General features: G+C 44.0%; 1 protein-coding gene across 5 annotated transcripts in view; it reads left to right on the top strand.

Annotated features, from left to right (window-relative positions):
- YEATS2 (YEATS domain containing 2) overlaps positions 1 to 16122 on the top strand; it is a 47328-nt gene that overhangs the window by 10043 nt on the left and 21163 nt on the right. For 4 of the 5 annotated variants that reach the window (XR_010744371.1, XM_066326029.1, XM_066326028.1 and 1 more), the window contains 9 exons: positions 835 to 996; positions 2668 to 2779; positions 4250 to 4294; positions 5332 to 5518; positions 7162 to 7401; positions 9279 to 9437; positions 11843 to 11946; positions 13423 to 13530; positions 15031 to 15201. Coding sequence is in view for 4 of the 5 variants with exons in the window: in XM_066326029.1 (XP_066182126.1) it covers positions 835 to 996; positions 2668 to 2779; positions 4250 to 4294; positions 5332 to 5518; positions 7162 to 7401; positions 9279 to 9437; positions 11843 to 11946; positions 13423 to 13530; positions 15031 to 15201 (1288 nt within the window). In the remaining variant the exon portion in view is untranslated. The remainder of the gene's footprint in view (positions 1 to 834; positions 997 to 2667; positions 2780 to 4249; positions 4295 to 5331; positions 5519 to 7161; positions 7402 to 9278; positions 9438 to 11842; positions 11947 to 13422; positions 13531 to 15030; positions 15202 to 16122) is intronic. The other variant, XM_066326030.1, reaches the window with a different exon arrangement.

The following is a 16122-nucleotide window of genomic DNA, read 5'->3' as shown; positions in this document are numbered from 1 at the left end:
ATTAGTTGGCTAATTCACTGTGTCCATGGGTACAATGTGGGGGTTTCTTAAACAGAAGAAAAACCCCAAGAGAACAATGCACCACCAACCACAATGAGGAAAATTGTGCAAGTTCAGAATTGTCTAAACAAAATATTTCATACAGTTTTTATTTATATTTAAAAGAAGAAGACAGGTAAATATATATATCTTTTTGGTCTTCAAGGACATTAGTGAAGAAAGGCACTATATTAGGAAGCTGGACAATTCCAGGTTTTAACTCTCCATCCTTGCTCTAGTCAAGTCCGTGTTTTGCATAGAATATATCAGATACTTGCAGACAAAATGTCGAGTCAGAATTACTTTTTGAAAATCTACCTAGGGCTGGACTCGGAACTAAGTATTGACTGAAGTTCCTTAAAAAATTATATGAAGAATTGTATTTTCTTGTATTTATGGTAGCAGAGTTGTTGATGTTGTGTCTAGTGTGGTTTTATTTCCTGATAGCTCAGAATAGGACAGGATAAGGATTTTGACAGTGGTAGAATGTTAAAATTAAGTCTTCTTAATTACGAGCCAGATGTTGAAATGGGTGAATGTCATGTGGCAGCTGTGCTTTAAAATAGAGGAAGTGTGTTAGAAACTTAGAGTACATTATGGGACCTGTGTCTGGACCTGTGTCTGTTCCTGGATGAACTGTCAGAGTAAGGACAAATGAGCAGAAATGTACAGGGGCCAAGGTTCCTGCAGGCATTTTAACATCCCCGATTTTTTTTCCTAACCTTTCCCAAAATCCTTTTTGCAGTATTTGTCTATTTGGGGTTTTTATCTCGTGTTATTTAATTTCTTTGCTAGGTACATTCCCCCTGACAAGAGAGAAGAAAATGATCAGTCGACCCATAAATGGATGGTGTACGTCCGAGGCTCTCGGAGAGAACCCAGCATAAATCATTTTGTCAAGAAAGTTTGGTTCTTCCTCCACCCCAGTTACAAACCTAATGACCTGGTAGAAGTGAGGTAATAAGGAATTATTCCAGTCACTATTCCAGTCTTTATGCTTGCTAGGCTTACAGTGCCAAGTTTCTTAGAAAATTAACAACTTCTTTTCCTGGTTTAATACTCCATGTGTGTATTTAACCTCTGGCTTAACTGGGCTTACTCTAAAACAGTAGTAAAAATAAATGATGTTTTTTATATAGCAAATGTGCCAAACAGGCTTGCTTGCTGGCTTGGGTTGTTTTTTTAAATTTCCTTCTAGAAGAAAGCATTCAATTGTTGAATTTTGTGCTGTTCATGTGGGTTGTGCCTCTCCTGTGTGTCTGCTGCTCAGGTTAGGCTTCTGGTGCTAAACAAAGTGTTTTCTACCAGCCATCTATTCCAGTGCAGGAAAGAAAGAGGACTCTCCAAAAGCTGATTTGCCCATATTTTTAATGCCACATGTGTGTTTGGGCATGAGTATCCCACTCAAAATATTTCTCCATGGTGTGCGATGAGTGGCATTGGCCTTGAGGACTTTCCCATCAGTGTAATGGTGCTGGTGCCGCAGAAACAGGGCAGCTTCCCTGTGCTCTCCCAAACCTGTATCCCACAGCTGTTTTCCCAGCTGTGACCCTGCTGGGAGGGTTCTCTTGGCTGCTGCAGAGAAGTACCCTGTCAGTCTTTTGTCCTTCTTCCTTGGACAAAACTGAGGGAGATGTCTTTGAAATAGTTGCTGTCCTCCCAAAGAAATTATTCTCCACAGGATGTGCAGCTGCCTCCTGGAGGGAGGAGTGTGGGAAGGGCTGCTTAGGTACAGAATGGCAACTTAATTCTGGCATAATTAAACTGCTCAAAGGCAAATCTAGGAAGACTTACCTGAGATAAGAAGTGTTGCTATGGCTCAGTAATGTTTCTGAGAAGACAACCCTAAGCAGGACAAAAGCACACTCCTTTGTATTTCTTCTGTAACATATCAAATGGCATTTGATGACTGTCTTTTTGTGCCTTTCTCAGTTGTCAGTGCTGGTTATCTTCTCTTTTAATCCCGTCTGGTTAATTGATTCCTGGTGTCACAGTCCCATTCATTGTAGTGAACATTAATGGACTAAAAATCACCTTTAAACCTCTCGCTTGTTTTTGTGTTGAAGAAACCATATTTGCATTTACAGTAACAGTCTGAAATACAGAGTAAAAGTAAATGTTGCAGATCCTTCTTTTTCAGCTTGGAGAATGACAGTGATTAACTTTTCCTTGTTGTCCCTATATTGTTCTGTTGGTGTTATATGGAGAATGTACATTTTTGCTACAAGGTAGGGAGCAGCAGGCAGTGATTGCAAAATGCTGCATTGGAAGCTTACCTTGCAGTGAGCTGACTTGGGGTTTTTTTAACCAAGTGTTTTTCATTTGACATAGCACAGCCCTTTTTTCTGTCTTTCAAAAATACCACACTTCTTTCCCACGTGTCTTATCCAACAGCGTTTTACCATTTTTTCTTCCCTGTCCCTTTGTGTAAAGTTAAAGTGTGTTTTCAGCTGTCCAAAGCCATAAAATTCTCATTGCTGTGATTACATTCTTTCTGTGGTGAATAGCAGACCTGAAGATAGCTTTAGCTGTCAGCTAGAAAAACCAGTCTTTGGCTTTCTGAAAAGGAGGGAGGTTAAAGCTGTACCAGTGCTGCATCAAAATGTAATAATCACTGTTTGTTTCCAGAGAACCTCCGTTTCACCTGACCAGGAGAGGCTGGGGAGAATTCCCAGTGAGAGTGCAGATACACTTCAAGGATAGCCAGAACAAAAGGATTGATATCATACACAATTTAAAGGTATTTGAACACGATACTTCAGAGAAAGGCATTTAAATGAGCTCTCCTGCATAATCCAGAAGAGACTCTGCTTGTGTGTGTGCTTTTGCCTGGCTGTGTTTATGAGTGTGGTTGTTTTCACATGAATAGTTGAGCTGGACAATCTGAATAGATCTGGGAAAGCCTCTTACCTTAGCTGTGTGCAGTTGATGCAGTAGGAGGGAACTCACCCTGGCAGCAACAGGAGCTGAGTGTGCTCAGAGCAGCAGTGTTTACCTGGTTTTTCCCTACAATTGGAGATTTTTATTATGTTTTCACTGGCTTTAACCTAACAGGGTGCTTCAGGTCTGTCTTTGTTCTGGTAAAGTGACTGCCGTGTCTGTTCTTCAGCACAGGCACACAACAGCTAATGACTATCTTTGTTGTTAGAGTGGGCAGGGAGGGCTGAGATTCCCTGTTCCCTTTGAAGAGAGCTCCCTTTTCCAACTCATTCACCCCTGCAGCACTTGGGATTTCTAGTATGCAGCAGTCCTGGAAAACTAGGCCATTGCTCGTTTTCCTTTTAATTAGTAGTCCCTGGCATTAGTGGACTTAAGTCCTGAGCTGGGTTAGTCTCCTGTTTCTCTGAGCAGCATTAATTTTATTTGAATTTTGCCTGCATTAATGAATTTCATGCTAAATAAGGTACCTCATTGCAACCCTAAATATAGACAGTAGAGGAGGTTGAAAATAATTCCCCTGCAGCTTAGGGACATTTAATGGAGATGGTGAGTAAAATCTATTTGGGAAGATGTGACTTGGGGAGAAATTATTAACACTGTGATGGACAACGAAGGAAGCTCTCAGCCTGCAGAAGGAAACTGAGCCAGTCCACGGCACACAGGAGCTCAAATCAGTGAATCTGCTGTTGTCACACTGAGCCTGTGGCTGCTGTGAGGGCACCGAGTGAGCTGAGCCCTGCCTGGCACCCCATGTGCCCCTGAGCTCTGGCACATCCTGCACCTCTCAAACCCAGCTGCTTCTGCACTGTCTGTGACAGGTGCCTTTGGGCTGTTGTGGCTCTTTAGCAGCTGCTGGGGTGGTGTGAACACTTACCTAAAAACGATGGTGTAAACACAGCCTTTGTGCTGGTCAGTTGAAAACACAAGAGTTTTTCTCATTATTATTTCCTTATATTGACAGCAGGAATAAAAAAAAGAACACTGCTTGAGGACTCCTCTTAGATGGAAATCCTCCCTCAGCAATGTAATTTCTTTTAATTTTTTTGCTCCTTTCCACTTTAGTGTGGGCCTTGGGTCATGGCTGAATTTTTTGCAGAGGGGAGTGAGGGCACTTATCAAAGCACACAGATTTCTGACCTTATGGCTCAAAATATTGCATGCACTGCTGCTCAACTTGCATAGTTTGAAACTTCTTTCAAACCATTTATATTGTAAATTCTAGCTAATATAATGCTTTGCCCTAGTTAATACATTGTATTGTCATTTCCAGCTGGACAGGACCTACACAGGCCTGCAAACACTTGGTGCAGAAACGGTGAGTCAGAGGGTCATGGGATGGATTTGATTCCCTTAAAGGTGTTTAAAAAGCAAATATGCATGGGACTAAGCACAGAGTCAGACCCATTTGATTTCCTAATTTCTAGAATGTAGATATTATTGCTCTCTTGTTGAATGAAAGGATTATTACACCTTGTCACTGTTCATGACAACAGTCATTTTTTCTCCTTCCTGGTTCAGGGGAGACTGTTTCCAGCTCTTGCCTTCATAACGAACTTGGCTTGTACTGGAGCTTTAAATTTTACTGCTTTGTGAAGCTTTTGGTACAAAATGTTCTGATTTGCATTCTGATCTGCTGCAGTGCTTGCATATAAAAAGTTTAAGGGATCACCCAACTATTCCGTTGAAATTTTGCAATGTATTGACTACTTCTAAGTTTCTGTATCTGTCAAGATTTAGGACTTTAATGGAAAATGAACTCTTGAAATTAATTAATTAATAACCCATAATTTGCTAAATTTCCTAAGGTTTTTTGATACTATTTTCCCTTTGTTGTACTGTGGTAAATGGAACCTTCTATGGTTAAATCGCATTACTTCAGCTTTTCAGTTTGTGGAGAAAACTTTAATGTGAAATGTCTACTGGTGTTAAAAAACACTTTTGAAGAGTAGATCATGTGTAATTCTCAAGGCCTTTCCAGAAAAGACAGGCTTCAGTTTTGTGCCTGTCCCTACAGGAGTATGCAATCCTTTCTGTAGTGGGTTGCTTAGAGCTGGGCTCCATAATCCTTCCGTGTTTCCAGTTCAGATTTCCCTGTGGACTGAGACATGCTCTTGTACTGTGGGGCTTCAATGGTGCAAGATTTTTGTTGTAGCTCAGGGTGCTGCTGAAATGGGTTGAAAGGCTGAATTTCCTTTGGGAACTGTCCCTGAAATGAATGGAAATGTTATGTAGAGTTGGGGGAAACAAAGGGAGAGGTTTTTAGACATTAAAATAAAAAGGCAGAGTTGATTTTGGTTTTTATATCTTTACCTAGCTACCAAATCCTAATGTCCTTTCTCCTGTTTTTGGAAGGTAGTGGATGTGGAGCTACACAGGCATTCTCTTGGTGAGGAGTATCTCTTCTCCCAGTCTTCAGAGTCTGACCTTTCTGATGTTCCCACGTCTTTATCACTGCCACTGAGTATCCCAGCACCAGTCAAAGCTTCTTCACCAATTAAACAGTTGAGAGACTCCAGCCCAGATGCTTCTGTGGACAAAGGTAAAGCAAATGGGTGTCAGTCAAGTGCAAGTTCTTGGAACTTTGGCTCTGCTGGATGCCTTGTCTTAATTGCTCTTATGCCTTAAAGATTTCTGGTGCTACCTGCTTGTTGCTAACCCCAGATCATATTTTCCTTATGTGCTCTGAAATGTAATTCAGAAATTGTTATAGATTATTTGGTTTGGGAGTTTGGTTTGGTTTTGTTTGGGTTTTTTATCTGAGGTTTGTTGAGCAGGCTCTTGTTTTGCTAAAATGTGGTGAGTAAGGAACAGCAGATGCAGTTGGAAAAAAGGTGGTTGAATAGTACTTGTAGTTTTGGCTTTGGCAGGCTGTTTTCAGAGGGGTTTTTAGGTTTCTGAATGTTTTGGTGCCTGTGTATACATTTAAAGAATTGGTCTAGTGGTGTGTTCATTTATACCTGAGAGAACAGTGGGTAGCTGTAGTTACTGTACTGTGGAGAACAGAGACTGAAGAAGTTGTGTGTATTTGTCTGAGGGATGATGACATCTCTGCCTATCAGGGTCTTCTCCCCTTCCCCTGAGAGATCAGGATCCATTGCAGTGGGGCAGCAGGTGAGGCCTTAGGACCACTGGGATTGCCTGGAACAGGCAGTGCTGGCCCCATGGGCCCACTGCAGGGTTTGTGTATGTGTGGAGTAGGAAGAGCTGTGCCTCTGGTGGCATTTAGCTGTGTTTTCTGGAGCTCAACTCAGCATTGAGGCTTCCACGACAGACCCTGGTTAACTGGGCTGAGGTACAAGGGGGTGTGTTACACTCTTAAGTGTGAGAAACCTGGACACAGCCATGTCATATTTCAAAATAGGGTCAGATGCTGCATGGTCTGATGCTTTTCTTTGTTTATTCCCACACTCCTGTGTTCAAGGAATGGCTGTAAGCTGGTGCCATGTGTGGTTGTGCTCCCCGAGAGGCACTGTGATGCTGCTGGTGGTGTTCAGGCTCCGCAAGGAGAATGTCTGCTGCTTAAATGTGGTGGTCTTTTCTTGTGGCCAAAAAAAGTACAAACAACCAAATTTTTAACAGAGAGGTTTTTCATTCAAACAGGAAGATTTGTAGCATCTTCAGGTGAGCCGTGCTACAGCCAACAGGAAGTAAATCTCCCTCCTTTTCACACTGACAAGCAGTGGCTTCTCTCAACAGCTCCAGGTTAATTGATCTCCTTCTACACCAAATAAAGTGGATTCCCAGCTCAAAAGGCAGTCTCTGATTACTTGAGCTCTTACTCCAAAAAATGCACTACGAGATTCTCTGCGAAGGAGATCCAGCCTTGGTCCTGTGGAGCCCTGACCAAGGACACTTGGAACTAGCAGCAGCTTTTGATCAGTGGAAGGGCATTCCAAGGAAATGTGTAAGAAGTGGCTGATCACCTGTCACAGCTGAACAGGCTGTGCATGGCATCATTTTATTCTTCTAGTCCAGCAGATGCAGCAGGCCAGTGCAGGAGCAGTCCCCTCCCTCGCTTTCTCCCCGTTCAACGCTTCCCACCAGTTGCTTTTCCTTCCTTCCTTCCTTCCTTCCTTCAAGAGTGTGTTTGTCATACCTGAGTTGTGCTTGTGTAGAGAAGCAGTCAGCAATCAGATGTGTCAGCCTAAGAAGTATTTCTGTTCTTTTCCCTGTTTTGATCAGGATTCTCTGGGAATGCTGAAACCGAAAGACATGCCGCCTTTTATTCCCTGCCATCCTCGATAGAACGGACTCCCACCAAGTTAGCCACACAGAAAGTTGCATTTGGCTCTCATGGAAATTCAGCCTTTCAACCCATTGCAGCTAGCTGTAAAATAGTGCCTCAAGGTCAGAGTCCAAGCCCTGCAGAGTCACCAGGAAAATCCTTCCAGCCTATCACCATGAGTTGCAAGATTGTATCAGGTGAATGTTAGTTTACTTACCTGAGTGCCTCCCCCTGGAAAACAAGAGTAAACCAGTTGGACTTGTTTTGTGCCCTTCCCTTGATTTTCTGCCAGTCTTTGAGCATCAGACAGTAGAAAACTGTAGAATAAGGAGCTAAGCACACTTCTTAATGTTCAGTGAAAAAAAATACAAGTGTGAAATGGTTCACAACAGATGAAAAGCAGGATGAGAGCTGTTCTCTCTATTCTTGAATGCTTTTAAGTATGAAATAGATAGTCTTGAAATGGACTGGTACCCACAGAAAGGCCCAGGCAAAAGCACATCTTCTATGTGGAATATTTTATGTGGGAAAAGTATATTCTTCTCCCTCCTGATTTCATACAGCCTGGATGGATTAAGAAATTTTTCTTGATTACTGGGCAAATAATTAGTTTTAGCATTGTAGGCTCAAATAGACCCTCTTGTGCTTACCATATTGCATCAGATGGAGCAGCTTTGGTCTTTGTCTTCTAAAAGTCCATCTTGTGTTGGGTTAAATTGCCAGCTGGTTGCAGTGGGCAGTGTGGCAGCTTCTGAACCAATCATGGCCAAAATGCTGCTTTGCTCATTTCACTTGTGGTGCCTTCTCTGCCCCTGGGTGTGATTCCAGTCACTGGATGTGCTTTACATCAGAAAGTATTGATGTACAGCTCCCCCTGGCACATGCTGTGAAGCTGCAAGGTGACCTGTTGCAGCTCTTCATTTTCTGGTGTTCAGGGTAGAGAGGATGAAGCACCAGCTATCAGTATGTGTGATTCCTGGTGATCTGCTCCCACAAAATTTTCTTAAAGTGTCTGGTTTGTTGTTTTGGTTTGGTTTTGTTATTTTGTTGGTTTTTCTTAATTAGATTTTATTATTGTTCCTTGACATTTTAAAACTGTACTCAGGTTGATTTATAATTGAACCTATGCCAATTCCTTTATTCTTTCTTTATTCTTCTCCTGATCTTTTCCCAAAGCTTCCTAGAAAGTGGGAATTACAGGGGCCATCCTATCTTTCCTAAAGTCCTTGGAACTATTCTTTGTTGACCTTTCCTATTTAAATGTTTCCCTGCTAAACATTTTTCCAAGGTTCTACTGTCTGCCAAGAAAGGTTACCAGTTTCAGATTCCAAAGCAGTTTATAAGACACGGGGATTTTATTTATGATTATTTATGTTCTAACTGTCACTAACTGCCAAGACATAGATCAATGAGCAGGTGAAGCTTGGTGTTTGCTGCTGTCTCTTTTCTCAGATAGCTTCCTTGCCAGTCCTTTTCTCTGAGTTTCGTGTTTACCTCTTCATGTAGCTTTTTTCTTCTCTAGTTTCTCTCTCTCCTTGCCACGTTACCCAGAAGCTGCCTGTTTTACAGATTGATTTCAAGGGTTTCTGCTGTAGTGAGAGCAGTGAAGGGATCTGGGTGTTCCTGCTGCCCGAGGCTGTTCCATGCAGCGTTTTTAGGGGAACTCCTTGGTTCCCACTCTTGAGTGCCTCTACCTTGGGCTGCACAAAGGCAAGAGAGCTCACCTCTCTTTCTCCATTTCCTGGGGTGCACTGGTCTTGGCAGTGAGAATGATGTAGCTAATGTCCGTCAGGATTCAGGGCTGGACCAGATGGCTTCTTAAGTTCCCTTTGAGCCCTGTTGATCTGGTAGGCAGAGCATGTCCAGGGTAGGTATGAGCTGTAGTGCTTTATGTGCCTTTTCTTTCCTTCTGTCTCCTCTTTCCTTCTCCAAGTCCTGTGAGCTCCCTCAGGCTGGGAAATGCATCTTCAAAAAGCATTCCTTTTCTAAGCCATGCTCAAAAGTACTGCTATTGCCATGTTTTTGTGTTCTGACAACATTTACAAGCTAGAAGCATTGGACTTTTTTTCTTAAGGTTCTCCAATATCGACCCCTAGTCCATCTCCGCTACCTCGTACCCCAACGTCCACTCCGGTGCACATGAAGCAAGGCTCTGCCAGCTCAGTCCTCAATAACCCCTATATTATTGTGGACAAGCCTGGACACACGGTCGGAGCAGCAGCCACCAGCACAGGTGTGTAGTGTGACCACAGAGGGCAGTGGCTTAGTCTTACCCCTTCAGGTTTGTTCTCCCTTTGACAGCAGCATTTCAGCTCATGGAGATGGAAAAGTGCTGCTCAGCAGGGGAAGAGGAAGGTGTTGGTTTGCACTGCTGGCCTGTGGGCATGGCTGAGGGTATCTCAGACTTGAGGACTGCTTCCTTTGGGAGCAGCACAGTGTAAAGCCAAACTGAATTCACAGACGCTGCTTCAAAGGGAGCATGTTCTTTTCAGGTGAAAAGGGGAGGGACAAGGTGATGTAGACCTTGTTGCACAGCTTTAGACAGAAGGAGTGCACAGGTGGTTGGGTGACAGTGCTGCTGTGGATGTGGCCAAGAGCATGGAGAGGTCACAGTGACTGGCAGATCAGTGTTAGGGCCCAGTGTGGGGCACAGTAGATGTGTTGAAATGCAGAGACCCTGATTACCACAACAACAGCCCTGCTGGATTTTGTTACTGTTCTCAGTAACAAAATTGTACCTGGTCCAATTCCAGCTGCTTTGAATTCTTCTTGACTGGATGCTCTCAGTGGTGGCAGAAGCCTGGGGTCACAGGGGGGGCTGAACTGTAGGACACAGGTGATGGATAGAGGAGTCTGTAATCTTTGTGTTGGGGTGGAGGAAAGGTCCCTCAGAAGTCATATATTTGTTGTGATATATGGCCAAGAATTGCTGTCTGTTTTAAAACACACTTGCTTGTGTCTAAGTGTGCTTCCTAGCATCTCAGCAGGATGCCCAGGGCCAAGTGAGGGAGTGCAGCATCCATGGAACACAAACCGTTTGCTGGACATGGTTGGAAAACACAAAAATTCTTTTTACTAATGCTTCCTCTCTTTATCTGAGGGAACACAGCTGTCATGTTCATTTTAACTTCATCACAGAGGGAATTGGTAGGGTAATTGGTAAGAATTGTGTAGCTGTATCTGAATTTTTTAAAGTATGTTTTGGGGCTTTCTTTGTAACACTGATGCTGTTTCACCAATAGAGTTTGATTCATTGGGGGTTTTTTTTTGATTGGTTGGGGAATTTCTGCCTCTTACTTTCTGTTTCTTCTTTACCTCCAGCCTGACTGTCTGCTCTGTCTAAGTGGTTTTTCATGGTTTGGGTTCTCCTAATAAAGGTTTGTCCATGGAGGGGAGGATGTGTAGATGCTCCAGATTGTTGGGATGTACAGGTGTTAGTGCAGTTATTGTTAAAGTGCAGTTATTGTTGAAGTGCAGTTACTGTTAAAACTGCCTTTTCCCAGCACAGTGGGGATGTACAGAGTGGCCTGGCAGAGACTGCTTGGTGCCTCTCCCTCCCTGCACTCCTGTGCCTCCCCTGCATGAGTCAGATCACATCAGTGGCAGAGCAGAAAATTGATACCCTGCCCTCCCCAGACGACTTTATTGTGAGAGAGCCTCCTCACCAGACCCTGTGTGAGGGTGCAGGAGGGTCTGTGGAACTGTTTGGCAACAGCAGCCAGGCTGGACTGAGCATAATGTGTGTTACAGCAAAAGTCACTGGGACACTTTTGATAAGGCTGCAGGTTGTATTTAAGAAAAGGGGTGAGATCTTCATGCTCTGTGAAAGCCAGCTTTCCCAAAGCCCTTAGTCTCAGAAATGGCTCCTCATTTACTTCTAAGCTGAAGTTTGGATTATGGTACAACTGTATGAGACACTGGTTTTTTGCTTTCATGTGTGTAATCTGTGGCTTTGGTGTCCCTTGAACAAACAAAACTGCCAAACCAGCCCAACATGAGCAGTCACAAGAGTGCTGAGGAGCAGTCTTGTGCATGTGCTGATAATGCAGGGTAAGTTTACCACTGGACCCCCATCCATCTTGGGGGCCAGGAGAGTGCTGTGGCACGTGTGTCGGTCTGATAATTTTGCAAGAGGATCTGGCACACGTGATTCTATGCCTTCATTTCTTTGTTTCTGTTTCTTCCTTTACCTTCCTCACTTGATCCCTTTCTCTTGCTACTCCTCACTTTGTTTCTCTCCTTTTGTGGCCTTTCTTTTCCTTCCATTTCCAAGCCTTTCTCCATGCCAGTCTCCAAGGCTAGTGTGGGTTCAGGGGGATTCTGGGCAGCAGAGGACTTTGCATCTGGCCTAATTTCACATATTTGCACCCGTAGCTGATATTCTCAGCCACCCAGGAAGGTTCCTGACCATTTGCTTGCAGCACACAGAGCAGTGGGTGGAGAGCACCTTCTCTGGGATGTGGTTCCTGCAGGTGGAAATTTGGTGATGGATCTGTTTTGCGCCCGTGGAGGTTCCTGCTGATGTACCTGATGGAGAGCACAGCTGAAATGAAATGCCCTGTTCCCTGTTAGAAGAGGTTTCATGTGTGCCCTGCTCCCAGCTCTCACCCAACATCTGCTTTGTTTCCTGCTGTGCAGGGAGCCCGACCAGCAAACTGAGCAGTGTCTGCCAGGCCTCTCACGGGACTGGATCTCCTGTGTCAAAGACCCATGGGAGCAGTTTTGGCACCTCAGCTGTCAAGGTAATGTTCTCATTAGCTGTGTGCTTCCCATTTAAAGTCCAGCTTTCTATTAAATGGGACTTTTTAGCATTAAAACCCCTGCACTTCAGGCAGGTTCCTTGGATTGTCATTTCATGTGAAGGTTTTACTGTGTATAACAGATGGAGCCATAGGAGAACATGGTGGTTATACAAGATGATAGTGTCACTTCATGCAGTTCTAATTAGGCTCGGCTACATGTCTGTTAAAGGCACTGCTCTTCTACTTCTCTGCAAGGAAATCCATGGAGGGCATAGCTCCCCAAACGTTGTATCTTTCAAAAAACTCTTCTGTAGCTGGCTTTGATCTCCTTCACTTTGTTAGTCAGAGTATGATTAAACCAGAGATGCCTACCTCAAAACCTTCAGGCCGTTCATTATTTCTGTACAGCAGCTGCTCTTGGCAGCCTGAAAATAACTCATGGAGTGGTTCTACAACTGCCTGAGTTTAGAAAAATGTTTGTGTAAACAGTGGAGTAACATTTGGATGTGTAAACAAACAGCAATAAATACAGTTCATGCTTCTGATCTGCAAAGCGCAAAAGCTACAGAGCTGTACTGTCTCACATAAAATGTTTCCCTCATCTTGTGCTAGGGATGATATTTCTGGCAGGGAAGTGGCATCAGCAAGGCTCTGAAAGCAGCTGGTGGGTGTGCTGCTGGAAACAGGAGCATTTCCCTGTCTCCAGGCCTCAGTATTAAAGCAGGATATGGTGGGGGAAGGCTTGCAGTCAGCCTGCAGAGAGCAAATCACTTCACATTTGGATCTGAGATGCTTCCTGGAAAGGTGATGCAGACTGTTGTCTGAAGCAGTCAATTCGGAGTAGCATTTTCAGTGTCAGGTGTGCAGCTGGCTGGTCAGATTTTAAAAACCTGTGTGCTCAGATGGATTTCACTTAACTGTGTTGAAAATTGTTCATTTTTCTTTATTTATCACTGATTTGGGACATTTTTTTTAGAAAAGTTTTCAATGAGTCAGAGTAGGCACACGTCATTAGTAACAGCTGAATTCCATATTTCCAGGGCAACATTAAAAATGGAAGATATTTTTAAAAACACGTAAAAATCATACTTCAGTAAACAGAAATGTAATTTGATTTATGTCCTCTGGTGGAAAAACTGTAATTTTAGGGTTTCTTTACAGAGAAGAATGTGCCTGATAGTTCAGTGGGATATTGATCAGAGAACATGAGTTGATATTTTTGCTTATGTATGACATGGTAAGACACAGTTACTGCTGTTGGAGATGTAATTTTCCAAGTAAAATTTGCTTTGTGGGTTATATTAAGAAAGTTTGACTCCTTTTATTCAAGTGTTAACTGATAATTGGAAATGTCTTATTTGCACAGGTAATTTGACCTGCCCAGAGAGTCCATGCTGCCCTTTAGGAGCAGTCACTTGTTTTATTTCTTTTATTGGATGTATCACTGATGTTTGCACCATGTCTTCTTATTTGCAGCAGGAGGATTCTCTTTTTGCCACCATGCCACCCCTTTGTCCCATTGGGAGCCATTCCAAGGTGCAGAGCCCCAAATCGGTCACTGGAGGACTGGGAGCTTTTACAAAGGTATCCCTCCTGACTTCTTGTGCTGGGACAGGCAGCCCAGTAGTGTCATTTCATGCTGATTTGTGCCAGAAACCATGGAACTCCAGTGCCTGTAAAACTCCTGCTGGAACCAATGTATCTTGCTGCTAAGGGCTCTGTAGCATCTCTCAAAAATGTGTCTTGTTTTCTTTTCTTTCCATGTGGTTCTGCTGTACCTGGGATCTTGCCTTTTATCACCTCTTCCATCCTTTCTGGGGTTCTTTTTTGAACCAGTTGTGTTCAGGCTGATATCTTGAAAGATATTTTTAATGGGATGCAGTAGAAGTAAACTGCAATAGATCTGTCAGGAACTTCTTAAAAAATTGTAAGTGATTTGTGAATCTCAGATGTTGCTGCTTCTGATTGTGTTTCCTTGAATATTACCACATGGAGTATAAAATTGTTTCTGGCAGTGTTGGGTGATCCAAGTAAAAGGTGAAAGAATGTTTCCTACCAGTTACAGTACCTATAACAATCTAACAGGAGAAAAAAAAAAAAAAAACCAAAAGAGGCTTTTTGATGTCTCTGCCTTTATGGATTAGATTTAGAGCTATCCCAGGAGAAACATAAAACATACACACAAGAGAATGTGTATATGTTGCCTATGATCATTTATAGTGTCTAGAGCTATTGCTTGTAATGTTGCAGGATAGAAATAAAAACCAGGTTCAGAACATTAATTTGAAACTTTAGAGGGTGTGGCTCTGTGTTAGAGGGGCTCTGTGCCGAGATGCAGGGTCTGAAGAAGTCAGGTGATGCCAAGTCCCTTGTCAGGACGAGTGGTACTTGTAACACTACCAGCAATTGCTGTGACTCTGTAATTTCCATGACCACCTCTGAAATGAGACTGCTTTGTCACTATGTCACTTGTCACACCACCCCACACGCTGTGTGGGAGCAGCTCTCACGTGGAGCCCCGTGGTGGTGAGCAGCAGGTCTGAGTTCAGAGTGTGCCTGCCCTTCCCAGAAGACAGGCTGCTCCACAAACCATCTTCAGTGGTTGAAGGCAATGCCTTGGGGTGGCTCCCTGGAACAGGGGCCAGACAAGATGGAGAGAATAAAGTGGGTGTTTATTAAAGGCCTTCCACAGACACACCTTGGGCAGTCAGAGCCTCCCAGAGGTCACACCCAAGGTGGACCATGGTCACGGGTTTTTCAGACAATTCTGAGTTTGGTCCATTTACATCTCAGGGATGAGTGCTCCAATTACAGCTTCAGGTAATGAGGTCATTTACCCCCAGTCTGCTCCCCCAATTCACTTTTGTTTATACTTTTTGGAGCCTGAAGCTGTAGGATGTCCTCGGACCTCAGGCCCAGAGGGATTGTTTTATCTGACCAAAGTGTGGAGCCAGTGGCTAACACTGTATTTGGAGTTTGGAGTTATGCACTAACAGGGTACAGGATCTGAAAAACATAAAGGCTGAAATCCAAAGGCATCAAAGGTGTTTGCTTTCCTTGTGCCTGTGTGTTCCCCTTGCCCAGGTGATAATCAAGCAGGAGCCCGGGGAGCTGCCGCAGCAGGCGGCGGTGCCGGCGGCGGGCGCGGCGCAGCCCTCGGTGCAGCAGTACGTCACCGTCAAGGGCAGCCACATGCTGGCCCTGTCCCCACAGAAACCCGTGCTGGGCACCGGCGAGGGCACCGTGCAGTCCAAGGTATGGGGCCCGTGGCATCTCTGGGACACTGGGAACTCGTGCTGTTACTGCAGCCTCATGGGTGGCCGGGTTCCTGTGGGCACTGTGGCTCGTGTCCTGCTTCCGTGCAGTGCTTGCGAAGGGAGAGGGCTGGGCAGGCACTGTTACATTTCACTGCATACAGGGACATCTCCTGCTTCTGTCCAAGCCGTTGAAACAGTGGGGTGCAGGTGCTTTTGGACTGTCAACCCAGAAAGCTGGCTGCCGTCAGCAGCTCTTGCTGAAACTCACCCAGGGCTTTCCATAAGAGAAGGTGAATTCTTTCCTAGGAATGAAGGCCTGTGACACAGAAGAACAGCCCGAATAGAGAGTGGGGTTGGAGGCTGAGACAGAACTAGCATTAGGTGAAAGCAGTCCCACTTGAGTGGCAACTCAAGCACTTTACTGCCGGGGTTGTGCCAATGCAGTCCTGCTTTGACAGGAGTGACACAGCTGCTGAGAAGGCACAGTGCCGTGACAAGATAACAGATGTGTCAGAAATTGTCTCCGTTCTTGCCTCTTTCCTTTGTGGACAGAGTCAAATGACGTGCCAGGCACTAGAGATAACATAGACAACTTTCACGTTTGCATAAGTAAATACTTTTTTTGCATTTGCAACATTTCCTTGTTCCTTTTGCTGCCTTTCTTGCCTGTTTGAGCAGGTATACAAAAACTCACGTTCCACTGCAGTTTCCATTGACACATAAAATTGAAGCACTTCATGGGTTCTGCTTTGAGGTCATAGTTTTCCCAGGGAATCTGTTCCCATTAATGTTTTGAAACTGAATTTTTACATCTCTTAATTTACCAAGGCAAGCTTTATCTTCAGCTGGAATTAAGCCATTGCTTATAAATCAGAAAAAAAGGAATTGCCCTGTGATTTGAATGAATTTAATCTTTTGT

This window comes from Sylvia atricapilla, chromosome 10 (genome assembly GCF_009819655.1).
Source record: "Sylvia atricapilla isolate bSylAtr1 chromosome 10, bSylAtr1.pri, whole genome shotgun sequence".
Taxonomy (NCBI): domain Eukaryota; kingdom Metazoa; phylum Chordata; class Aves; order Passeriformes; family Sylviidae; genus Sylvia; species Sylvia atricapilla.
The sequence above is the reverse complement of the archived record's forward strand: the minus strand, read 5'-3'. Positions and strand labels throughout refer to the sequence as shown.